This window comes from Antedon mediterranea, chromosome 1, assembly GCF_964355755.1.
Source record: "Antedon mediterranea chromosome 1, ecAntMedi1.1, whole genome shotgun sequence".
In the NCBI taxonomy this organism is placed as follows: domain Eukaryota; kingdom Metazoa; phylum Echinodermata; class Crinoidea; order Comatulida; family Antedonidae; genus Antedon; species Antedon mediterranea.
This window is the reverse complement of record NC_092670.1, coordinates 25480932-25508574: the sequence shown is the minus strand read 5'-3', so window position 1 is coordinate 25508574 and position 27643 is coordinate 25480932. Positions and strand designations below refer to the sequence as shown.

Here is a 27643-nt window from a genome sequence, read left to right as displayed (position 1 = left end):
AAAGGCCATAAATTGTATTTTCGGTCATTTTATGTGAAAATGTTTCATTACAGTAAATATAAATATATTTATTCTGAACAAAATGACACCAAAATCGAATGAAAATGCCCAGTAGTTATTGAGATATACAAATGTGAGGTCAAAGGTCAAACTGGTAAAAATCCTGCTTCCGGTCACTTTTGGGCGAAATTGTCCATTAGAGCAAATAGAAATATGTAGTTTGTGAACATTTTGAGACCAAAATCAAGTGTCTACTGTTTGTAGTTGCCAAGATATGAGCACTTTTTGTTTTTGTGGTGGCCATTTTGAAATCAAGATGGCCGCCATACCGGACATTGGACACTTGGCACCCCCCGATATTTTGAATCTATATATATCAAAGAAACTTTGTGCCAAGTTTCATGCTTTGGTAATAAAATGCACACCTCATGTCACTAACTGCTCTACTATTAGGAATGAAAATCGACAAATTCATCATCATATTACATGTACTGTACTGTAGGGGTATACCTTAATCTAAATAATATGCCTCTTAGTCTTACTCTTAGGCCTAGGGTTGGTTGCTATTTGAAAACAGCAAATTATTAGCAGTAAAATGTTACAGCATTTTTATTGACAAAATGTATTAAAATTAAACGTGTATTTCAATAATAAATGCATTAAAAGAAGACGCATTCCACTGAGGTTTTAACCATCTATTGTTGTTGCTCTTTTGGCGCTCCATAGAAACGAAAATATTGAACTTCGAGTATGCTAAATTCGCGGCGAACGGTATGCGAGAAACATGTCTGTAAAATCATCAATTTAAGGATTTATTTGTTACTTTTTTTGTGATTCTTCTTCATAAACGTACTTATGAGGCCCAATTTTAAGGTGTGGTATTTACAATAAGTTGCTTAACAATTTGGAGTCAAAAGGAAGTCGAAATAAAAACAGGTGCGAAACGGAACTAGCGCCGGCTAGCCTACTATTCTAATAATAAAGCAAACTAATCCATGCTGTTTTAGTCTGTCTCCGTTTCCTTAAACTAAATATCCTATATTTTTTAATTTTCCTTCAATTTTTTTCATACACAATTGCAGGTGATTTCCAGTTTACTTGAATACAACCAACAAGGCTATAAACCAACCAAAAAAGTACAGCAGTACAATTTGAAGGGTAAATATATTTATGTATACTTTCTTTCTTGGAATGATCCAAGAAAATAGTTATTTATATGGCCTTTGGCCCAAATAATATACAATGTAACAATTCAATCCAATCAATAACATTAGAGTGCGTTTAAGAATTCTGTTCTACGTTAAAATGAAAAAAAATATATATATTTTCCAAGCTTAGTAATGAGATATTTGTAGTAGACATAAGATAAATATATTTTAATTTAGAGGGGTTATTTGTATAAAATGAAAATATATTTAGTTCTAATATCTGAATAAAAGGGACAAACTAAAGTGAAATGATACTCATCTTCAATAGAGAGAAATGGCGAACCGACGTCTAAAATCCGAGTGGGTATAAAATCATAACAAACCGTTGAGGGCGACACATTTCCTATGTTTATACACGTGAATCATGGCGTTGTCTAACCAATGTTGTTGCTGTAACGCTCATAATTCTTGTTGTATTTGTGTATTTACACAATAAAACAATGAAATATGTATAAAAGTCATCCATCATTCACAATCATATTCCTAAAAATATCTCATATCTGTAGTAGTCCAGTCAAAAATCACCCTCACCATGGTATAAGAACGTACCCTAATAAAATTTCATCCGTAGGTTCTATGTATATAGGTAATAACATTTCTTGATGTTGCGTCTTGCAAAACTTGGGATTTTACGAGAAAATTAGACTTTTATACCCAATTTATAATCGCCTCATGTCGTATTATTGTGTACAGCGAATGCGACGAAGCGTGACTGAAATTACGAGACGCCGTTAGCGCCCGTTGAAAAATGCATTAACAAAGCTAAAAACCTACAAAATTAATAGTTTATACAATAATTTAAATATAGTTTACAATAAATTGTATAATAAAATACATAAAATATAAAGAAAACCCATGTATAAACTAAAATATTTACAGATATGTGTTTAAAAATGTACAAATCAAAATGGCCTTTCATAAAATAAAGTGCGCCCTCATGCGTCATACTTTTATCGGACTTGTATGGATGGTTATACAAGGCATTAATAATACGAAACCCAATGCGGTTTGTTAGTTATTGCCTCTGCAAGAGGCAGAATATTGTATTTTCACAAATATATTTCTAGTTTTTATCATGGAAAAAAAGGATTGTATATATTTAAACACATTACAACCTCCAGTCTACCATCATAATGGATTAAGTGAAGCGCCGTATTGTATCTGCTAAAGCGTAATGATCTCCTAGTTATCTGGTTAGCCTTATTCTGGAAATTCTTTTTTTCACAGCATTATTTGCGCGGATATCGCAATGCATTGTTTATTCGCGATTATAGTCAATGTTAACTTGAGTAAGAATCATTTTTAAATGATAGTCCATTTCGCATATACAATATAATAAGGATTTAAATTAATAAAGTCGTCTGAAATGTTTTCTCATTGCCCGGTTAGCAACAAAGTTAATCCTTGTGATTGTTAGTTTTAAGTTTCTTTGAATTGTTTATTGGCATCCATATTGTATGATGTTTGAGACAATTTCGTGTTTTAGAAAATGTAATCCTGCCACCGAAGATTCTTTATGTTCGAAGAAGTCTGACGGATAACTGTTTTATTCTTTTACATTTAATTACCGTAATTAATTAATCAATCTTCATCTTCACTTTTGAGGAAAATTGCCTCTTTTAGGTTTAAAACGTCATTTATAAGCATTTGAATAAGCCAACAAATTAAACTACTGTTTTCTCCCAAGCTTTTTAAATATTATTTAAATGCATTAAAATGAGTCGAACTCGGCGGATAACAATATTTGAAATAAAAATGCATATAAAACTTTTGTTCTGGACTTTACTTTTTTGTCCCAAGTGAGAACTTTCAGGCCGTGGAGGTGAACTGATTGTTTATGACATGCTTTTTTGTATAAAATGTCCAATAATAATTATCATTGTAGGACTACTCTCCACCAAAAAACTTTATATTAGAAAGTATTTAATACGTCATGTCTTTAAAAAAGGAGAATTGGGTAATACAGTATATAGTTTCTCGCGAATCTTATATCACACTCCAACATTCTCACTATCTTTTATTTAGTGGAAAAACACTTTAACTTTAGAATGCTTTGAATTCTGGAAGACGACTTCGAACTTAAAGAATCGTCATGAATGACGTTTATTGGCTCAAACTTCACACATCGGTACGATGTGAAGGCCAGACGGATTCAGAGAGGATCAAACCGGCTCCTCCTCCCCATTGGCAGTGGGGCAGCGGTGGGTGGCGGCGGGTAAAGGGGAAAATGAAAAATGTTGATTCAGACGAATGCCAACCAGCCCCTTTGATTTGATACGCTCTTAATAATTGTTGGAAAGTGAAAGTAGGTGTACTTGAGGTAGTATCTTTCGTATAGGCCTACGTGAAATGGATTATCCTTAAATAATTGGTTCTTACTCTAATTAAGATTATAATCGCGAATGATAGTTCAAAATATGCAATGCATTGTGATATCCACGCAAGTAGGCCTAATGCTGTGAAAAAAAAGAATTTCCAAAATAAAACCAGCAGAACTAGTAGATCATTACGCTTCAGCAGATATATACAAATATACACTTAATCCATCATGATGGTATATTGGAGGTTGTAATGTGTTTAAATATATACAATCCGTTTTTCCATGATAAAAAATATAAATAAATTTGTAAAAATAAAATATTCTGCCTCTTGCGTAAAAAAAAGGCAAAAACTAAACAAACCGCATCGGGTTTCGTATATTAATGCCGTGTACTGTATAACCATCCATACAAGTCCGATAAAAGTATGACGCGTGAGGGCGCACTTTATTTTATGGAAGGCCATTTTGATTTGTACATTTTTAAACACATATTTGTAAATATTTTAGTTTATACTTGGGGTTTCTTTATAAGTTATGTATTTTATTATACAATTTATTGTAAACTATATTTAAATTATTGTATAAACTATTAATTTTGTTGGTTTTTAGCTTTGTTAATGCATTTTTCAACGGGCGCTAACAGCGTCTCGTAATTTCAGTCACGCTTCGTCGCATTCGCTGTACACAATAATACGACATGAGGCGGTTATAAATTGGGTATAAAAGTCTAATTTTCTCGTAAAATCCCAAGTTTTGCAAGACGCAACATCAAGAAATGTTATTACCTATATACATAGAACCTACGGATGAAATTTTATTAGGGTACGTTCTTATACCATGGTGAGGGTGATTTTTGACTGGACTATAGGTCTACATTAGACTTGGCCTATAATATTATAATAGAATGGTGTTATCAAGTATTCATTACTGGCGGTAGCCCCCCTGCAGGAAGCATCACTAGCCACATAACAAAATGGCAGTTGTCAAGCTGAAACTAATGCTAGGCCTACTAGAGAGGCTCTATTTAGTCTTACTACCTAGCTAGGAGACGCCTAGCAGCACCCTAGCTAAAGTAGTAGTAGTGGGTACAGTACGCAATAACGAATTTCCAATATTATTATTATTATAATAACCGATAATCCGTGCTAGGCTCGAGGTACTACAGCATACATGCCAACTATCTAGGGCCTAGAGCTGGGTACAGTATATAACAAAAACGCGTCTTAATTCAATCCAAATTAAAAATGTTAAGATTTGCCCATATAACATTAAAATTGTTAAGGGTGTTGCAAAAAAAAAAAGATACTGCTATTATGTGTGTTTTAAACGTTCTTTTCTACCTTCCTTTTTAACTCAACCCATCGGAATTTCCCATACAAAAACATGTGGCGAAATGGTTTGTTTACAATCTATACCCACTCGGTGAAATTTGAGTGACGTCATCGCGGTTCGCCATTTCTCTCTATTGCTTGTAGAGAACATAATTTGGATAATCATTCTTTCATTTCTATTAATATATGATTCCATCTTCCTTTTTCAGTAAAACAGTATATAAATTGATACTTGAGATTTGAATTTGATTTATTCCTTGTACTACCAGTATATTGTTTATTTAATCAATTTGTTTTGGTTTTTCTCTTTCAGGACTAATTTTGTCAACATGACTAAATAAAGAAGGTGGCCATAACTTCATAAATATATTACTGAATAAATGCTAGATCTCCATTTTCATGGACCTGTAAAAAGGAAACGGCAGGGATATGTTGACATTTGTGTAGATGTAGGGGTTATGCAGGTCGTTAAGACCTTTGTGGGGTAATTAACTAAAGTACTGCAGAATTGAAAGTAACTACTGTAATTGTAAATATTAAAGTTAATAAAATAAACAGTTAAACAATAAGTTCTGTAGTTTGTGTAATTTGTTTTTGTACTGAAATTTACCAGTTGGGAAAATTCTCAACTGGGAAAAATGTACAACTGGGAAAATTTACAACTGGGATTGATCAGACCAGTTGGAAAATTCACAACTGGGATTATCAGACCAGTTGAGAAATTTACAACTGGTAAAATTTACAACTGGGATTATCAGACCAGTTGGAAAATTCACAACTGGGAAATTCACAACTGGTAATTGTCTCAATTCACAACAGGGAAAATTCACAACTGGGAAATTTCCCAACTGGTCTTCAACTGGAATTTTTACCTGGGACGCGCTAGGCGATAACGATCTTTTAACCACTATATTCACATTTTTGGTTGAATGAAATGGAAATAAAAAATACTTGATCTTATAGAATAATAGGTAAATAAATATATACTCAAAAGGATATATTTATAATTAATTTATTTTCAGAACAATTACCTAATAAAAAGTGTTTACCAAAGTAAAAAAACACCGCGTCAATGACATTGCGCGCATAGTAACGTGCGCGCTGTTTAATCGTGGTAATGAAAATGGAGTCAGCTCTCGGTATCCCTACCTTGAGCTCAACAGTACTTCTTCTTCGTTGTAATATCCAAACAACGCACGGTATAAAAACTGTCAGGAATCCAGATCTTCGTAACCATTTAACTTTTTGGTTACTGATTTAACAGGCCCGTAGAGTAGGCACTGTCACTTCTTCTTCTTCTTCTTGATACTTAAATCATGTAAACAAAAATTTTCACCGCTGCCACCATGTAGTGAATTTATCTTTTAGTTGGTTCCGAGCTTTCTCAGGCGTATATCCACTCGACGTACACAGCTGTCGTTCCAAGCTTTCTCAGGCGTATATATTTCCACGCGACGTACACAGCTGTCACTGAATGATAACTCATACAAAAAGTATATTTAACTCAACTAGAACTTTTATTCCTTGTAATTCGATTAATACATCTTTCTACCACTACCAGTCAAGCCTTAATATTCTCTTTATCATCTTTCCGTTTATCTACTCTGATCTTATTCTCTCTTCTCCTCTAATATCTATTACATTCTACTTTTATACTGGATATGCAAATTTTAGGCTTCAGAGGAGGATAACATTTTCCCTCCAAAATTTATGCGATTTTGATTGGCTAATTAAGGCGGACCTGGTCTAAAGCATCCTTCTCTAAACACAGAGAATCACAACATCAATAATATGACAGATGCAAAGAACTAGCTTTCATTTCTTTTCTTCCACGCCCGTTTAACGAATGCAACCTCAATATTTGCAGAAATGTTAAATGGATGCACCAAGAACATAATTTTTTATCTAACGATCCATATAAAAATGCGTTCCATACATCAATTGCACTCGATAGATCCTGCTTAAGCATTGCCAATTCCTCCAGTCTAATATTCTGTAGGGCAGGGCATGAGAAAAGGAAATGCCTTAGATCTTCAGTAGCTTTACAATTACAAAGAGGACATAAACCAGCTTTATTTTCATCGGTTCAGCTTGATATTCGTCTATTTAAAGGTAGCGTGTTGGAACGCAACAAATTTCATACTTGCGCTTTTAATTTCTAGTGGTTGAAGCAAATATTTTTCTAAGTAGGGAATTTCTTTAACAATTTGATAATCTGATAGAGAGGATTTTATTAGTGCAAGATCGTTTCTCCAGTCAGTATAAGCTTGCTCTTTAACCTTTGACAAAATAAAGCTGTTCGTATCTACATTTGGATTATCAATAGTGTCACAAATTAATTTGTCACATTAAAAAAAAAAACATTACGTAAACATATTAAAAATTTAAAACGAAAATCATTCTTATTACAAATAAGTTGAAGCAGAGTATTAAGCAAAAAAATGTTGGCCAACATTTATTGGCAAACAACCTAGTTCGCCATATAATGCTGCACGCGGTGTATTCCTTGACGCTTTAAGATTATATATCTAGCCATCTGCAATTGTAATTTTTCTAGTTTTCAATATTAGTTTTATTTAAAGAGCACCAAACAGCTGATCCGTAATTAATTGCGGTAATATATCCATAATATATCTCCATAATATTCTCTATTTAAATTATTACAGTTGTCAATTAATGATTTAATATAAGCTAAGCCTGTTTCATTTTGTGATTACATTTTGGAACTGTACATTGTCATTAAGTTTTCTAGAAATATGCGTCAACAATAAATTTATCACACATCAATAACCTCGCTACCAAATACGGCTATACGGTACCATCTTCGAGACGTCATATGGCTGCATCCGGTGTGAAATTTAAAAATCCGGCTCTATAGCTTTGAGGACATGTCCATGTAGTATATTCATGCCAAATCCCAGCTCAATAATACAACTAATAAGGGAGGAGTAGTACTTCATAAATCGCACTTTTTACTCGATAGAAGAAGAAAAAGAGTACTAGACACGGGTACCCCGAGTAAAAACAAGAACGTTGGATTTATCAAAATTAAAGTTTGACTTCTTCAATGTCATCTGCCCAGAATAATCTTCCTATCGAGGTGTTGTTTATTCTAATACCTAGATTGTTTGATACAAGCATTTTCTATAATTCATTAATAAAGATGTTAAATAAGATTGGAGAAAGAACACAACCTTGCTAAGAACATTATTGTAATAAATAAAAAAATAAAAACAGTTTAAAAAAAACACCAACCAGATATTCATATGTACTTTCAGTACAAGTGGCGAACAGTAGTAATTACTTGTTTACAAAAAGGACATTCCTTGGTGTTAGTTTCCTCGAAGTATGTTGCGCATGGCAAACAAATTGTATGTCCACATGTGATAAAAAAAACAACTTTTTTGCCTATCACAGCATATGCCGCATAAGTCCTCAGGAGATGTCTTGAAAATAACCTGTATAAATGAAATAAAAGTTGCATATCTTAAGTAAAACGAAAAAAGGTTTAGAGCTGGTTAAAATGTAAAAAAAACAAAATTAAATAAACATAGCCTTTAATAGTGTCATTTAATGATTTAAACCATTTTGGTAAAATTTGAAATATCTTTTACCAAATGCATAGAATATACATTGCCAATGAGGTATTCAAAATAGAATATACTGAAAAAAAATGTTTTATAGAATGTATTTTCGTGCAGGCAGTTATATTCATGAGAACGAAAGCATTAGGAAACAGTTACAATGCGGTAGCTTATAGTTTACTAAGGCTAAAAAAGGAGTATTTGGATGTGCATCTGGAAATAGAGAGTCTATCTGAAAGAGTGTGCACTTCACTATAGTTAAGTAAAATACAGTATATATGTTTCTCTTTTGTAGTTTAGTTTTTAAACTGATATTTCTAAATAATGTTGAAATTTTTCTTTGCTTAGCAGATATATGGTTATATAAAGATTAATGTAAAACATGTAATACTTTTAAAAAAAATTCAATAATAATGCATTTTATAGGTAGGTCCATGGCCTGGGTAAACACTTAGCGATAAGAAATGTTATAACAATATACATAGAACCTAAAGATGATATTATATTATATTATTTGGGTACGTTTTTATACCATGGTGCAGGTGATTTTTTACCAGACTACATGTAAGGCCTAGACCTATACTTTCTTAGTTTTGGTTGGTGATCCACACTTTTCATTTGCGTTATGTTTTTAATAATATTAAATAATGCAAAATAAATTTGCCTTATAACAGTATTAATTAGTGTTAAAAGAGGAGTTTAGTTTTTTGGTAAGTCAAATGTCATGTTGTAATTAATTTTGTATATTACTTATGTGTAATGCTGTAAATATTCAAGTGGCGTTTTTTGTAAGAAAAATTTCTTATTGATACTGTATTATCAAGATAAACAATAAATTTACAATAAAGTTTTACCTTTAACATCAAATCAAATTATCACAACTTGTACCAAATATGTCATGGCCTAAATAGTGACATGCTAAACAACTCAATTTAAATGAAAATACATACTGTTGGTGTTCCGGCTGGTTGAGTTTCAAGAGGTTGTGGCTTGCAAGTTTCAAGAGGTTGTGGAGTACGAGTTTCAAGCGGTTGTGGAGATTCTGGAGTACGAGTTTCAAGCGGTTGTGGAGATTCTGGAGTGGAGAAAGAACTTGATGGTCCGGCTACAGGAAGATATATAAAATGCATATGCAGATAAGCAACATTTTATGGAAATAAGTAGAAACACAGTTCCTGCATCTTTTATTTAAATATTAGGATTTGACTACAGTAATAGTTAGCTTCAATTTAATTAAAAGTAATTATTGGTTCATTTTTTACAATGTATCAAAAGATTTCTATTTCACAATGATACATAGCATAAAGTACGTCCCACCAGACAAATAAGAAAGACAACACTGAGACAGCCAAATGACTCTCCATCAAATGAGTCATTCGGTCAGTCAGTTTTGGAAACCTTGACATTTTTTCCATTTGCGATTTTTTATGTGCCACTTTTATACTTATACTGTTCATTTTAACAATTTGTAAATGAATGTCCCAAATCAAATTATTGTACTATATTATTGCTGCATTCTGAAAACAAAGATATCGGTTTATATATATAGATACTGTAATATAACGATATACTTTTATATTTAAGAAATTGACCTTTGTATCAGAATTTAAATAAGTTCACAAACTTGACCCAGAAAGTCCAGAGGAGAGTTTGTCCAGATGTTTTAATGACCATTTAGTTTATAATCGAATCCCTAAAGAATAACTTTGTGACTGTTCCCATCGTAAAACAATTAGATATTGACAGTTTTAAGCAGAGATTCGACAGGGCCAATTCATCATTGTAACCTCCCCAGATAAGATCAATCATTCCCACTTAAACACCCCTGGATCAACTTAGGACCAATCGTTACCCTCACAGATTACGTAGTGACATATGCAAATGAACCGAAGCCAATATATTCCCAAGTTTCAGAAGAGCCCAGACACACCTTACAGCCACCTCACGGAACATCTACACCTTACAGCCACTTCTTCAGAAGCAGACCTACACACTTCACACCTCACCGACAGCATCACTGATCCTCTGTATCCTTATCCTAATAGTATATTGTACCGAATCATTATTGTACTGAAGTATTATACTGAATAAACAATATATGTGTTACGACAGTTAAGCGAGTAAGAGTCTTCATTAGTACCTCAACAACGCAACATTATATTACAATACTGCATAAAATATCTAAGGCAAAACAAGAAGAAAACAAACATCGTGCTATTCAATGCATGTTTCAAACTGTACCCCTGCTATTATTTTGGAAAAAAAGTACACATATGTATTATAATATTTTTTGTTTTTGTATCATATGAAATGAATTAAAAAAATTACCTAATAATCCTGGATCGGGCAGTTCGCTACTGTCACTGCAGCTGCCATCGGATGTTTCAACCTTAAAGGAGATTTGCATTAAGCATAAAAATGTATGCAAAATAACTTAAAACTATAATATTGTATGCTATTAAAATGTTTAAATAGATATATATTTCGCACTGAGAAAAGTTAGTGTTAATCTTACCAATCTCTGCAATTTCGTTCTGGCTGTTTTACTTTATCGTTTTGATTTAGCTTTATTATATAATATATATAACATGTGTTTATTTATATATATTATATTTATTTATTTTTTATTAATTATTCCAAAGGCAAATTACTGAAAAAAATGAAAATGCTGTGGGTATCAGTAGCTGGACATAATGAATACAAATAAAATAACCAAAAAACTAAATTAAAACAAAAAAGTCATAATAATAATATATAATTATGTTGATAAAAGCACACACATGTATCAACTTGCCAGGTGGAAGAATACATTGTATGGGAAGGCAAGGGAATATTGTATACAAATAGATCATACACATAATTATGATTCTTACCTTTATAAGTTTAGAACAGAGATACAGGCGTACTTTTACACCTGCTTCCAAAATGTTATCTAGCTTCCAATCTTCTGTATCTATAACATTTGCACGATAATCTGCTAAATGGACGGACATTTGATCAAGTTTTCCAAATATGGAATTTCCATTTTGAAAGAACATGTTTGTACCCAACTCAATCATTTCTTGAATCGTTGAATATCTGTTGGTGCGTACGGTTGTAGTTCCTCCCCCTTTGATTGCTCTTACTTGTGTATATTCCTTCTTTTTATGTTGAAATGCAAACCAGCCCATTTGTACTGTTACGTCCACAGGTTTTGTTTTTGTTTTGTTTTGTTGATTGCTTTGTCTTCAATTTTTTTTTTGATATTAGAAATTTTTTTGCAGCAGACTCTTTCCTGTAAATAAAAAATGAATGAATAAATAATTAAATGTTACACTAATATTCTCTTAAATGTGTGTTTGATTTATTGATACCTGAAAATTGTATATTTAATTATCATTTTAACTTTTTGTTCTGGATGCGTAACTTAAGGTTGATAAGCAAGCAATATTTTTATTGCTTTTTTGTCTTTTTAATTTGTTTGGTTTTACAAGATATTATGTATTTCAATGAAGAATGAAAATAAATTAACATTTTCCTGTTCTGAATATACATTATATAATAGTTATTATAGTAACCAACACTAGAACATTTTTAAAGTTTAGACTAATATTTAAATAAACATCTTATGGTTACCTCTTTCATCATCAGAGGATGATGATGCTCCTGCTGCTCTTTTACTGGGTCTTTCTTCTGTAATTTACAACAATAATAAACAGACAAGTTAATAACATGTACACACACATTGGTGATTGGTTTGGTAACCTCTTGGGTTCACTTTTGTGTCATGGTTTATTCCTCTGATTCCTGAATTTTATGTTACAGTTACTGATTGCAGAAGGCCATTCATTTTTCCATTTGTAATGCCTACCTGAACTGATGAGTGATGAAATTTGTATATTTTATGTTTTATGATATAACTTCTCATCACTTTAAAATTGATTAATGTCTAGGTTCTTACCCTTTTCAAACATTTTCAGGACTGTCTTTTTGACAATAAGGTGGTGTCACCTATATCAACCCATTCTTCAAACTCATCATCAAAAATTTGAAGAAAAAAGCTTTCTGTCTCAGGAAATAACTGAAATAAAAAACATAAAATAAATGAAAATAATATTAATAATTAAATAATTGTTACCCAACAACTTTTGATTTGGCTGTTAATTTTATTTCTTTCCCCATTTATCTATATATACCTGTTTACATGTTATCAATTGTACATCATACTTATTGAATGTAGTTTTTGTGAATAAATATTTTATTTAATGAATAAAACCTCAATGAAAAAAAAACATTTTTTGGCTAAAAGAGTTTCGTGTGGAAAAGGTCATGGGTCAACATAATGTAAAAAAATTTTCAAACACTGACGTTGAAATGTGTTTTCCTTGTTATATGATACGTTTTTTAGGTGAAACTTTGTGTTATTACTTTTAAAATATTACTAACATAATTATCGTGTAGTGCTTTTTTAGGCTAATAAGACTGGAACGGGATTGAACGATAGGATTTTCACCCGATGGCCTATAAGGAGGCACGTGTCCGTTTCCCCACTAATGATAAAATGAAAAGTAGGTTAATTCATAGCGTGTCGCAAATATAAAGCTCCCCACCCCCACCCATCAAACGTTGAGTGATGTTTGAGAAATACAAATAATAATACTAGAATTTAATTCGTCACTTTGACGAATTTTAGGTGATCATTTTTATCATTTTAATAAAATTAACATTTTTTAAACATGCATGTACGTTAACATACGATCGTCAAAAGTTGATGTACGCCATCCTATGACATGATGCATATACACTTATAGTGCTGAGTTCTACCTATTATGTGTCATACAATATGTACAGTATATACTGTATATCTATATACAGTGTAGCATAGGTGAAATTACGGGACTCATATCGTGTTCTAATTTTTTGGTATGATGGAATTTTCAAAATAAACTCGAAGATGACAATTTCGAAAGATAATGAATTGAGCAAATAAATATAAGGATTGGAAGAAAATTTGACACGTAGAAGCGCAATGCGCGGTCTTTGAAATTTGTATAACTTTGACTAAAGAAATTTAAAAACTACTTTTTAACTTCAACTGGCCATATGATAACATCACAACATCCGATAGGCTTAATTTTAATATGAATTCATATCTAAATTTCATCAGCTTTCATAATAAGTTATAATCTTCAAGGTCACCTTTAATTCTGAAGAGCTATAAGATATTCAAATGTATGGTGTAGCTGAAATTACACGACCTAGGTTATTCAAGTTTTTACGCGTGATGACGTCATCAAAATAAAAATGTTGACAACTCATTAGAAGAATAATTAATTGAGCAAGCACATACTAAAAGTTGTGCGAAAATCGGGCTCAAATAACGGAGATGCGCTCTATTGAATGTGATTACCCACACAAAAAGATAAAAATTCCTAATTTTTAAATTCAAGTGGCCATTTGATGACGTCATACCATTTTGTACGTCTAATGTGTATATACATTTGTATCTACAACTTATTGGCTTCCATAATAAGTTAAAAAAATTGGGGGTCATCTGCCATTCTGAAGAGTTATATTCATTTTAAAAAGTCCTTATTTTTTACCATTTTTAGCACTTTTGTACAATTAGTGTGCGCATTTTGTCATTTTTAACGTGCTCGTATAGCGTTATTTTAAGTCGGAATGGACTCAAAATTGGTGAATGTACTAAGGATTGTGAGTAGAATGTGATTTATACATCAAATTTTATTTTTTACGCATTTTAAGAATCGTGCGCACAAAAACGCATTTTTGCGCAGTAATTTTTTGAAACGCGCAAATGGCCTAATTCATGCTCTAAATTGATCAAAACCTAATTTTGCGCGTTTTAAATATTTAACGCGCGATTTCACGTGCATGACCTTGAAACGCGCAACTTTTTATTTGCTAATATTTTTACCCTTGACCTGAAGTTTACCTGTATTGAATTTCATTAATATGTCATAATGAATTATGGAGATATGATTGATAATGTGATTTCACAAAATGGCGTATAAATGACGTCACGGATGAGTGATTACGCTGGAAAGCTCATTAGGATTAAGTTATATTATTTGAAAGATATTCTGAAATTTTGGTAATCATTGACATTAAACTTTTTGAGATAATTGTTACACAAAATAGTGTACAGAAACAATAACTAGACATGAAACTCGTCACTTTGACGAGTTAGTTATCCGCTCGACAAACGCCACGTGCACGTCATACGTTGGAATGTTGCACACAGAAAAAGATTATGGCATTATGACCTGAACTGAAGAATATGATATGTTGTTTGTGCTAAATTCTGTCTATTTTGTGTCATATAGTATATATATTTTAAAGTACACAGTAAAATCTGTATACACGTAATTTAAATTTTTAGGCATGATGATGGTATAAAAATTAAATATTTTTAACTCATGCATAAGATAGTTGATTGACCTAGACACTATTAAAATCTCGGAGAAAAAGGAATACAGATAAGCGTGATGAGCTCCATTTAATGTGATGAGCAATAAACGAAAGAGACAAAAATCATATATTTTACATTCGTGTGGCCATACGATGATGTCACAATGTCCGGTTAGCCATATTGATTAATGATCCGATATCTACAACTCATCACCTTCCAGAATATGTAAGTAAAAAAAAGTTTACCTCGTAGTTTAGAATCTATGATTGTTTAAAAAAAGGCATAATTTTGACGAATTTTTTAATTTGTTCATTAAAAACACCCACAAATTGTACAATTCGACGTGCTCGTATGACGTAATTTTAAGTCTAAATTGTTTTAAAATTTGGTAAAATTACTATAAAAGGCTGGAAAAACATAATTCACGCAAAAAAAGATGTTTTTAGCGCTACGTGCGGACCACGCGTGTAAAATTGTTCGCGCGCGTGGGAATTTTTGACATGCTCAAAATGTCATGATCAGCGTAGAAAGTTGATTAGAAATTAATTTTTCGCATTTTAAATGCGCGCGTAACTTCGTGTAAAACATGCCATTTTTAGTGCACAAAAAGTTAGCGCAAGATATAAATTAAACTTTTGCTAAGTGTAGTGAATTTATTTTAGTTGGTTCCGAGCTTTCTCAGGCGTATATATTTCCACGCGACGTACACAGCTGTCACTGAATGATAACTCATACAAAAAGTATATTTAAAGGGGGGTTCCGGGTTTAAAATGAATAGTAAAAAATGTAAAATATATTTGTTTGTCTCTTGAACGGTAAAAGTTTCAATTTATATAAGCGCCCAGTGAAGCAGAACGAAGGCTGTGAACTCAGGCCAGATTACAAGTGCAGCTACGGCAAAATCACACTGTGATTACAAAATAGGAAATTCGTGAAATGGTCCATCTTCCGACGACTCGTTATCATAAACCATATCAATTACTTTTGTAAAATTATACTTATCTGATGTAATTTTAGTCGGTCTTCCCATTTATAAAGTCAATTTTTTATGAAAATTTATCAAAACAGTGAAAAATTAGATATGTTTGCACTTTACGTTTGCCGATTTTCGCACCGACTTAGGGAAAAATCAAAATCAATGAAGCGTAACGTATACTGTACATTCCTCCTGCTGAGGATCGAGCGAGACGACGATACACGTGCTCTGTCTCTGCTGCCCATGCCTGGCATCGTCACGTGATAAGCAGATACAACAATACCAAACTGGTCGGGTCGAGTATACCCCGTCTATAATCACAACATGAACGATGTACAGTATTTGATTGAAGGTCGACTTGACCTACCGGAATGGTATAGATAATATAGCTCGAATGAGAGAGTTGGAATATTTGTGTAGTGCAGCCTATAGTAAAAGGCCTGGTAGTATCAATTCGCATAGGGTCTTCTACTACACTAGCTAGCTCAATTTTTAACTGGGCCGGATCGGCTAGGTCTCCTTCCTACTACCTGGTCTACTTGCTTGATGCATGAGTATCCGCTTTTTTGGAGAGTAAACTAAGCCTATTTTATTTTAGGCCTACTTAGACGATCGGGACACCATACGTGTGGACGGCGATCGGACCTTGTTTTGCTTCAATATTTACAGCCGATCTTGTAGAACGTTTTAGGTTTAGATTGTTTATGAGTTTGGTTGATAGGATGGGTTTTGTTATTTATGGGCCAATCGTCTAGTAGTAGGCTAGCTAGGCCCATGGGCCCCATTGTTTTAACGTAGCCATCGTGGCATGGAATCCCTAGTCAGAATGGCTCTCGCCCATATTATTATTAGGCTAGGCCTAGAGTAGTATTGTACGTGAAGCCGATAATACGATCTGTACTATAGAGTTATAAAAATAGTATAATTTATGACTCCGTATCTGTACTAAATTTTGTATTTCATTAAATGTCAAATAAATATATGCTACTACTGTTATTATTACACTTTAGGCCTAGCTTAGAAAATCTACAAAAAATGTATTTCACAATGATCGGGTGGTCGTCGTTTGACAGGGGAGAGAGATGTAAATTAGTTGACAAACACAACGTACATGACGTCGCGAGTTTGGAATCCACTGGTGACGTGATTTTGTGAATATCTCATGAATATTAATGAGCTTCCCTAAGCTGCTGAAAAACAGACTTTCCATGAATTTACCCTAAAATGTATATGAAATTTAATTTTTTTAATTTCTCGTTATTACTTCTTCATTCTGACATGTCTATATTGTTATAATATTTTTTATTTAATAAATAAACGATATTTAAAAGCAATTTTAAACCCAGAATCCCCCTTTAACTCAACTAGAACTTTTATTCCTTGTAACTCGATTAATACATATTTCTACCACTACCAGTCAAGCCTTAATATTTTCTTTATCATCTTTCCGTTTATCTACTCTGATCTTATTCTCTCTTCTCCTAATATCTATTACATTCCACTTTTATACTGGATATGCAAATTTTAGGCTTCAGAGGAGGATAACATTTTCCCTCCAAAAATTATACGATTTTGATTGGCTAATAATAAGGCGGACCTGGTCTAAAGCATCCTTCTCTAAACACAGAGAATCACAACATTTAATATGACAGTTACGTACGCAAACTTGCACTTGTATAATGATAGCTAGTATACAGAAATAACATGTTAACGTAGATATTATTTACAGATCACCTGGATTTAACATCAAACATTTGATAATCATAGTGTTTATATTTCATGTGTTATATGTGGTTAGTTACATTGTTTAGAACCACCGCTGACGGTATTCCTATAGTTTAGTTATTTATAGCGTAGGCCTACTCATTTTGTCCGGTATCACTATACGCGACTTATGGCTGTTGGCCTTGTTTGTTTATTGTTGGCTAATAATACAATATCAGCAGTCTTAAACCTATACAATATTCGTTGATTGGTTAAGTTTATAGTCCAAACCGTGACATGGTACCTGACATATATAAAGTTTAAACTCGTCTATACATTTGTTAAAATTCTGATTTAGGTCCTACACTGCTGTAAAATTTAAACATATAGAACAAATATTAGCATAATGGTTTAAACTTATACTACACAGATTATTTTAAATAAATTCCACTCGGCTTTAATTATTATTGTTATTATTTTGTATTAAAGAATTGCTACCCACCTTTTACATTGTTTAGGCTTCGGATACGATAAGTCAATATTTCTGTATGTGTATGTAAAACCACAGAGGAAACAAGCGACAATGCTTACAAACAGAATGAATTGTTTTCGCTTGACCTAAAAAAAACCCAATATAATATTATTTACTACGGTATCACATAATTATGATCATATTATTGGATATGAGCAACATTTTGTCATTACAATTATAGTTGTTTGAAGGTTTCCATGGCGAAATCAAAAGTTACAGTTGCGGTACACCACGTGTATTAGTTCTGAAAAGAACTGTTGAGTTTCTCAACGTTTGGATCAATATGCTTTGATCGTCCTCAGGAGTGAATGAACATCCTCACTCATGAGGACGATCAAAGCATATTGATCGAAACGTCGAGAAGCTCAACAGTTTCAGAACTAATACACGTGGTGTACCGCAAACTTTATATCAACATACAATTATAGTGTTATTAGTCCGGTCAATGTAGCAAAAATAAAACACCACATGACCTGAGGAAAATAAAATGTTGTTAATAGTGAGCTCTCTATTTTGTGTCTAAGAATATAGAGTATACACTATATAACTACATACAGTGTAGCATAGGTAAAATTATGGGACCCGCCTTTATTTTAATTTTTATCATGATGACGTCATCAAAATTAACACGAAGATAGCAATTTTGGAAGGAATTTATCTGAGCAACAACATACTAACGTGTAGAAGAATTTGGATGCGTAGAATATTTTAAATGAACTATGACGCAAAAGATAAAAATACGACTTTTATAATTCAACTGGCCATAAAAGGATGTCACAACATCCGATACGTAACATTTTTACATGAATTCGTATCTAGAATTCAATATCTTCCAGAAAACGTTTCATGAGGGTCACTTTTCCTCCATTTGTCAGGATGAGTTTTGCTTACGCGCGCAAGATACAGGCTGCTCGCTTTGAGATCCCTCTAAGGCATATCCTCTTATCGGAACTTTTGCAATTACCCGACTTAAAAAATGGACGAGTCCTTAGTTCATTCGGCAATCTACGTCGTTTGGTAAAGCAGGTTGTTCGTTTATCAATGTACGTTGTCTGTTTGTAAAAAATACGTTGTTCGCGTAAAAGTAGGTTGTTCGTTTTTTAAAGTACGTTGTTTGTTTTAAATTTGTTCGTTCGTTTGTGAAAGTAGGTTGTTCGTTTGTAAAAGTACGTTCTTTGTTTTAATTTAGATCGTTCGTTTGTGAAAGTAGGTTGTTCGTTTGTGAAAGTAGGTTGTTCGTTTGTGAAAGTACGTTGTTTGTTTTACTTTTGTATTTTTGGCATAGGTAGCAGCTGCATTTCTGGTATTTATGAGTCCCATGACAATACTGTATTTCGGATCAAAACAGTCCATGAAAGTTTTTGTTTGTAATATGATACTTCACACTTGAAGTATCTAAGGCGTGATGAAGTGACCACCAGATTTGACCTTAGCAATAAAATAAACTAAATTGAGTCTGTTTCATATCAAAGTTATTCACTTCTGTATCAAAATTCACATTATAAAAAGAGAAAAGAAACGTTTAATTATAACTCAAAAACCACATTGTCTGACAGACAATTGTATTTTTTGCTTTTAGTTACATTTTTTTCAGGTAAAATAACTATTATGTGACCCCGTATGTGACAATAAAATGACACATTCAAAAACAAATTTGAAATAAAAAATATTTTTCAGAGGGACAATATATCTTTAAGACTGTTACGTCAATAAGCGAGCAGCGTTTTTTTGTAAGAAATATTTCTTGTTTATATCTGTATTTTGTGTCTCAGAGCAAACACAATTTCTATGTATATATTTTGTTTTACTGTATATGCAAATGACAATAAAGGGAAATGGAAATGGAGAAAAATGTAGTTGAAGAAATTAAATGAGTGGAGATGAAATTCCACAAATCACACTTTGAGAACATATGCAAATTAGCTGAAATATGCAAATTAGGGTAAAAATATAGGGAAAGCTAACCGCTAGTTGTAGAAAGTAAATTTTCTTTTAAATTGTTCAAAATATATATGTTTATATTCCTTCTTATTTTTGTCCAAAAATGACCGGAAATGCTGTATTTGACCTGTGACCTTATGTTTAAAGAATTATATGTAATTTTCACAGGATTTACGTATCTCCATTATCTCAACTAGAGAGAACATTTATTTTATTATATATACTTTCAAATATGATGAGGGGATGGAATTCCACAAATCACACCTCGGTAACACCTTTGGAACATATGCAAATTAGCTGAAATATGCAAATTAAGGGTTAAAATATAGGGTATAGGCCCTGCCCATAGAACGCCGACCGCTAGTTGTAGACATTTAATTTTTTTTTTAAATTGTTCTTATGGAACATTTTGTCCAACAAATGTCCATAAGTCCCGTATTTGATCTCTGACCTTATTTTCAAAGGATTAAGGTAACTTTCACCATAGTCAATAATTCCATTGACTATGCTTTCACACAGGATTTACGTGTCACCATAACCACTACTCTAGGTAGAGACATCATTTTAGTTTCTATATACTTTCACATATGATGAAGAGATGGAATTCCACAAATCACACTTTGGAAACATAAATTAACTACTGTTAATTTAGATACTTAAAATCTACAGAAATTAAAAATCTAATCTTTTCTGGCTATAATACAGATACAGAACAATAATTCATCTTATTGGCAAATAACAAATGTAATGCAACCTCCGAAGTAAAAAGAGAAAAAGGACAACAAATTGTGATAAAGATCTGTCTTTTTTGACGTACGACTTGAAATTAGTAAAAATAATAAAAGTGGTCCAGAATTGGGATCTTGGTCCAGATTGTTTTATTTTCAGACTAATGTTTTTGTCTCTCCAAATAATGTTTAGCTTTGCGACAGCAATGGCTGGTTATGGTGCTCTTGCAATTACTGTTTTTTAGCCCTCTTCTTTGATGGTCGAACCAAGATATATGGACTTAAAAATAGACTTTCTGAATTAATTGTCTTTCTTATTTTGGCAGAATCCGTTAATACTAATTGGGGAAGACCAGGAATTTTTGCTGAAAACGGTTCTTCTATTTGTTTACCCTTTAATGCGATCGGTGAAGTGGGTGCATTACGATACAATACGACCATATTATCAATCCGCGCGCGATGCATGTTGGGGATTTTTCACATTTCACTGTTTAAAGACGAAAAATATCGCAATTTATGGTATTTATTTTTACATAAAATGTAGAGTGCAAATTCGGTAAAAACAACGTAGGTCTAGTGTCTTTAATTACTTCTTAAATATGATCCAAACCGATTTCTCTGATAAAACCGTAGTCTGGAAGAAGTAAGTTCATTGTCTGAATGTGTTTTTAAATGTTTACAGTTTAACAGTAATGTAACTGAAATTAATATAAATAGATTAAAATTACATAATAATTAAATTATAAAATTTTACAATTGTACAAATTCAGAAATGTGAAAAAGGCATACAAATCTATAGGTCTAATAATTCTATAAACTTTTTAAATTCTATAAAACAAATCTATCAAAACTCAAAAGGCTCTAAACCTCTATTAGTAATAATAATAATAATTAAAATTCAATATGAAATTTGCTTTCTATTTATTAATCAATTTCCAGTAGCCTAAGCATATATCAGGCGGTTTAGAATTAAAAGACCCATTCCCTTGTTGACCTTTTGAAAAAATAATGCATATATATTACTTTAAAACATTAAACCATTCCTTGTCTAAAAATACTTCACATCTTAATTCGATAACTTACCAATTTTGCACCACGAAAAACACCCAAAATAATATAGTTTGGCATTTTATATTTTCGTTATGTTTGCGCGCACTTCTAATTCACACAGCAACAATTTTCTTTAGCGTCTTTTATTTTCGAAAAGTCTAAACAGTCAAAAGTTCCATATCCACTATCGCTTTAATTTTTAGCCCACATATATTTTAAAGTGAAGGGATAGTGTATAACAAATCAATGGCCGTAAATACAGTAGTTCCGCATTTTATTTGTGATACAATTTGTTTTTATTTTATTTTTAGTACTTTTATCAGAGTGTGCTTTTATTATTGCCCAGGCCATGCAAAGTATATTTATGTTAAAAAAAAAACATGTGTTTATAACATGTATGTACTATAATATGGTTAAAAGAGATATCTTTTTAAAACATAGCTTAATTTGTTATATTGGCACATACCCTCTTATAACATTTGGCCAACGTATTGAAGCGTTGTTTTTCTTTATATTTCTTTCTTTCTTTTTCATCTTTCTGTTTATAGGTAAAATACGATAAGTGTATTAAAAAAGTTACTTCAGTATTCTTTTTAATTTTTCTCAATATAGAAGAAAGAAAAAGAAAGAAAGAGAAAAGAAAAAACATTTTTTTTCTCGATTTTATGAAATGTGATTCATTAATTTCTCTTTTACTTTAGCCCATTTAATGTGAGCTTTATTTACATTACAAGCAAAACATATATAAATAATGTCTGAGTTCTACTCGGAACAAGCGCCAAATCATTGTTGATCTTTTTGTATACTTTTCTGAAGATTTCATATAATTATTTAGATTTGTAAATACAAAAGGTTAACAATGAGATTAATTTATTTACATTTTCACTTTTTGTTCCAGTAACTAGTTCTATCCAGTAACTGTTTCGTTATAAGTGACAAATATCTTGTATTAACAGATGGATGTATTGTATAATGTATGACTCTAGGCCTATATCAACAAATGATGTGTTGTGATGTATTATTTAATATGTAATGGGCCCGGATGTACGTATACTATGTGTCTATGCAATACATGAATAAACCATGTTATGGTATGCAGACAACTCATATATATAAATAAACAGTAGGCAGAAAACGAGTTAGTAGTAACATTTGATATAAATTAGGTGAATAGACACAATAAGGCCTATTTTGTAACTGAGGAATATAAACGAACCCACACTCACAGGAAAAACCTGTACAAATCTGTACGGCACTTACGTTAGCCATTACTCTGCAGCTTCTGGTTGATAACATGCATCGAAATAAGAGCAATACTGGAGTGTCGATAGGCTGTTTCTATTATAAATTGAGTAAATTCCGCATTGATCACTATCCATCTATATATCGACGATAGATAATAGAAACTCTGTTAAAAATGAAATGAACCACTATCCGCTCGTCACTTTGTTATGGCATACGAATAAACGTAATTTCTTTTTTACAGCGGTGTGACGACAATTGCATTACTGTATCAGGCCCCCGGCGCAATTCACTTGGACCGCAGCTGTGATGCGCCTGAGTCAAATATTATTTTCAGTTATGATTGTAAATATTATATGCTTTAAACGAGTTCTATCACGCGTTTGACGTGCAGTCTCATAGTATCAATTAATACAAGTTGTAGTAACAAATATTTCTTTCTCTTTAAGGATTACAACAGTTGGCATTTCAAAATAAATTGTGAGAGCACAGCCAATGGATGGAAGATAAATATTAGAATATTGTTTTAAGGGTATATTTTACTTATACATTATCGATCAAGCACTCTCACAATTGCGTTCATTTTGTTTTTGTCGCTAGAGTGCGACGTGCACGCATTTAAATTGCGCGTTATATTATTACTGCATTGAATAAACTGCAAAACAAACTTACGGTACTTTATGGCAGTGTATTTTACTCAACAAGTTGCCGTTGCGTGCGATTTTTTTTTCCGTATTTAAGTTAATTTTAAAGAGTTTAATAAATTAAGATATTCGTACTGGAATGTAAATAAACTTCGAGTTCTTTCAATACCTAAAATAAATCTAAAATATTTGTACCCATATTGTTTTAAATCTTTACTTTTTAGTTTTTTAGTTCTACCAGTAATTTGGTTCGCCGGATTTGTACATGGCTCTCATTTTAAATCTTGATTTTTTATAAATATAAATATAATATATAAATACTATTTGTTAAAATGTATTATTCTTGGTCCTCAAGCTTAACTGGAAACTAAGGAAATTTGGATTAGGCCCTCCACGGACCCACGGCATCCAGCAGTGCAGCGCCTATCAATTCAGCACACACCAGGAGACATCGAATATAATGTACACGTACAGGACCAACATCCCATCCCAAGAACGAGTCAATGTGCGCAAAGAACCGATTTTCAAGATTTATTTTAGCCATTGGAAACGCGGCGCACCCAGCTGTCAGATCTGAATTAGGCAGACTATCCTTACAAATTGATTGCTTTATTTATATTATTTTGGTTACGTATCATTGAAATGGATAAAATAGATTTCTTTTTAAATGTTACACGTTTCAACTAAGAAAAACTAATAGAAATGACCTATGTTGGGTCAAACAAGTAAAAGATCTGCTTTGTTCCACTGGCTATGGCTACGTCTGGTACGACCAGAAAGTTGAAAACAAATATAAATTTATTAATGATTTTAAACTTAGACTCAGGGATTTAGACAAAAAAAAACTATGTTGAGAAGTTCAAAATTCATTAAAATTGAAGTATTTTAAATTGTTTAAATCAGAGATTGAATTAAGTTATCATTTATTAAATATTACAGATAGGAAACGTAAGAGAGTTACAACAAACTTTCGTTTAGGCGTTCTAGATCTCGAAGTTGAAAAAGGCAGATGGAACAAAGTTCCACCCGAAGAACGTTTATGTAAAGTTTGTAATTTAAGTTTAATAGAAGATGAAATTCACTTTATGTTAATTTATCCTTTCTATAGAAATATCAGAACCAAATATATTCCTAAGTTTTGTTGTTCATTTCCTTAGTTAACTATTAATGAATAACAAAAACATTACAGGAGAGGTCGCAAATTGTGTTTTTATTGCTCACGAAAAAAAAAAATATTATGCAACACATGTTACTTACTTTTGTAAAATAAAAGGGCCTGATGCCTATATATGTTTGAATAAAATCCCTTAAAAGAGAATTGAAAAAAAAAGTGGCATCGCAATTAAATACTGTGTTGATGGCCTGGAAATATTATGGAGTGAGTACTTATACACCAAAAAAGGCAAATTTCTCTTAGGCAGTTTATATCGTCCTCCAATGCCAAAGTGTGTTTTTTGACAAGCTTCAGGAAAGCTTTGACCTGTTTAGTGCAATATTTCTAGTAGGGGACATTAACATTGACACCACGAATTTGAACAATAATGTCGCTAAACATCTATTAAACCATTTAGATGGCACAATGTCTTCTCTTAACCTGACCCTGATGGTTGATTTCGTCTCAAGACGAAATGATATCAATGGAAATGGTACAATAATTGACCATCTGTATACGAACAATGGTAACTATATCAATATAGCATCACTTAAAGGACAACTGTACCGAGGACCATATTTTAAAAACGTATTAGGGGTATACATATGATTTCAGAACCATCGCGAAATCGAGGATATCGCCGCACGCGCTCGCCGTACAGCCGTCGCCGTAAATTGCTGTGACGTCACAGGTGCATCGCATAATCTACTTAATGAGTTTTCGCTGTTGTTACCATACAATAGATAGGTACCGTCACTTCAATTGCTTATTTAACCTTTTAAATTACTTAAATTTGCCAAAATGTTTTCCTGGTATTTTGAAGAAACACTTCAATATCCAGATAGGCAAAACAAACAATAAAAAAATTCAACTTTTATATTTTTTACGATTTATTTAAAAAGTGTGTTTACTAGAAATGTTCGCGCTTTGCGAGACTTGTCTATGGGACCCGAAGAGTAGCTAGTAGAAACATGACGTATGACGTTCTGGAATCATTCAACCATATCGGACTCAAAACTTTTTCTCTGCTAGCTAGCGATTTTTGGGCCGTGACGGTACCTATCTATTGTATGGTAACAACAGCGAAAACTCATTAAGTAGATTATGCGATGCACCTGTGACGTCACAGCAATTTACGGCGACGGCTGTACGGCGAGCGCGTGCGGCGATATCCTCGATTTCGCGATGGTTCTGAAATCATATGTATACCCCTAATACGTTTTTAAAATATGGTCCTCGGTACAGTTGTCCTTTAAGATTAGTAAAAAGCTAGAGTAAAAAATGTAAGTTTTACGATTTTTATTTGGATCATCCAAAAGAAAATTTACTTGAATAATAGCATCACTCCTAATCCTGGGATCGTGAGCGACCATGATGGGTTAATGGTCTCATTTAACTTTAATTACAGTACATATATTCTTTACCACATGGTCATTTCTTTAAATATTCTACGATGAATGTGGCCGAATGTATTGGTGCTTTATCGAATATAAACTCGGATGATATCTTTGATATTTCTGACGAATCAAACATTAATAATAATAATAATAATTACTCATCCTGGAACCTATTTAAAACACGATTTCTTGAGATAATACATAAAGTTGTTCATATGACTAGGCCAGGGGTAAGCCTAATAAGCCTTGGAGAACCTCATAGTTAACTAAAATCATTTGTAAAAAGGACAATCAAAATGCCAAACGTTCAAATAATCCTAATAAATGGACCTCCTACAAATCGTTTAGAAAAGGTAATCTTTGAGATCAGGAAATCTTTTTATAATTATATCTCAAAAATAGCTAAGAGAACTACTGACAATGGTAAAGCCTTCTGGTCGTTTGTTCAACCTGCTTCCACTTTCTTTAATGTTTTAATTGACGGTACTACTAAGATTGAAAACAGTTTCAATGATTATTTTTCATCTAATTTTACTGCAGATAGGCCTACTCAGCTGCCTTACAATGATTTCACAGATATTGCAGCAATCACGTTGGCTTTCTTCCTCTCAAGGAAGTCCGCATTTTTCCTGAGGAGGTATTGCTACTCATAAACTTGGTAAATCACCAGGTCAAGACAGTATAACTTCAACATTTATTGCTGAGCCGCTTTCAAAATTATTTAACCTATCTCTCTCAACTGATACCATTCCCAACGACTGGAAGAAGGCCAATGTGATTCATATCCATAATCCGGTGCTATTGATGACAAATTACCGTCCAATCTCTCTATGTTCCATTGTTGGTAAGTTGCTTGAAAAGGTTGTAAATAAGCATTTGCTATTGCACCTTGATAGTTATTCATTACTCTTTACCAGCATGGATTTATGAACGGTAGATCGTGTGTCCCATTTTAGCCACTATTACGCATCATTGGTCAAAACTTGTGTTGATGTTGTAATATCTAGATTGGCTTAATGCCTACATGGCGCTCCATATAATATAGTGCCACCATAATAAATAAATGTTATTGTTCTATGCGAACATGGCGGAAATGCAATCACATTTAATACGTGCAGGGATATGGTATTGGTTCTATAGTTATGTCTCCGAAAGCGTTCACGCTTTTTAAACAGTGATCGGGCTATATTTGTCGAACCGTTTAAAGATATAGCTTGCCAAGATTCTGCAAAATTAACAACTTTAACGCAAGAATCTTCCATAAGGATCAAATTTGAGCTAAGATGTTATGAATGTGTTCTCCATGCACATAAAATAAACTCCTGCCCAAAAAGACTAGCTTTAGTAACATGTCACTCGTGTAATGAAACCGGTAACAAATAAAGCCTATATACAAAACGATAATGCAATAACAGAAATGA

At 32.5% G+C, this 27643-nt stretch overlaps 2 protein-coding genes across 2 annotated transcripts in view; one reads left to right on the top strand and one right to left on the bottom strand.

Annotated features, from left to right (window-relative positions):
* Positions 1-942: 942 nt before the first annotated feature.
* The window catches only part of LOC140063569 (endonuclease V-like), a 102875-nt gene continuing 76174 nt past the window's right edge, over positions 943-27643 (top strand). Inside the window, exon 1 of the mRNA XM_072109954.1 lies at positions 943-958. The gene's annotated coding sequence lies outside the window, so the exon portion shown is untranslated. The remainder of the gene's footprint in view (positions 959-27643) is intronic.
* On the bottom strand, positions 8059-23276 carry LOC140048553 (uncharacterized). The gene is made up of 8 exons (XM_072093299.1): positions 23013-23276; positions 18038-18153; positions 12384-12503; positions 12059-12115; positions 11317-11717; positions 10772-10832; positions 9394-9548; positions 8059-8317 (listed from the first exon to the last, which is right to left on the bottom strand). Exons 5-8 carry the CDS (start codon positions 11611-11613, stop codon positions 8192-8194), a joined length of 639 nt encoding a protein of 212 aa, XP_071949400.1. The 5' UTR covers positions 11614-11717; positions 12059-12115; positions 12384-12503; positions 18038-18153; positions 23013-23276; the 3' UTR covers positions 8059-8191.

Bases quoted from the DNA above. Each gene is read 5' to 3' on its own strand.
- LOC140048553 (XM_072093299.1), bottom strand. From the start codon at position 11,613: ATGGGCTGGTTTGCATTTCAACATAAAAAGAAGGAATATACACAAGTA. The intron at 10,833-11,316 runs GTAAGAATCATA...ATCTCCTTTAAG, and splicing joins TCTGTTCTAAACTTATAAAG to GTTGAAACATCCGATGGCAG. The intron at 9,549-10,771 runs GTAATTTTTTTA...ATCTTCCTGTAG, and splicing joins GCCCGATCCAGGATTATTAG to CCGGACCATCAAGTTCTTTC.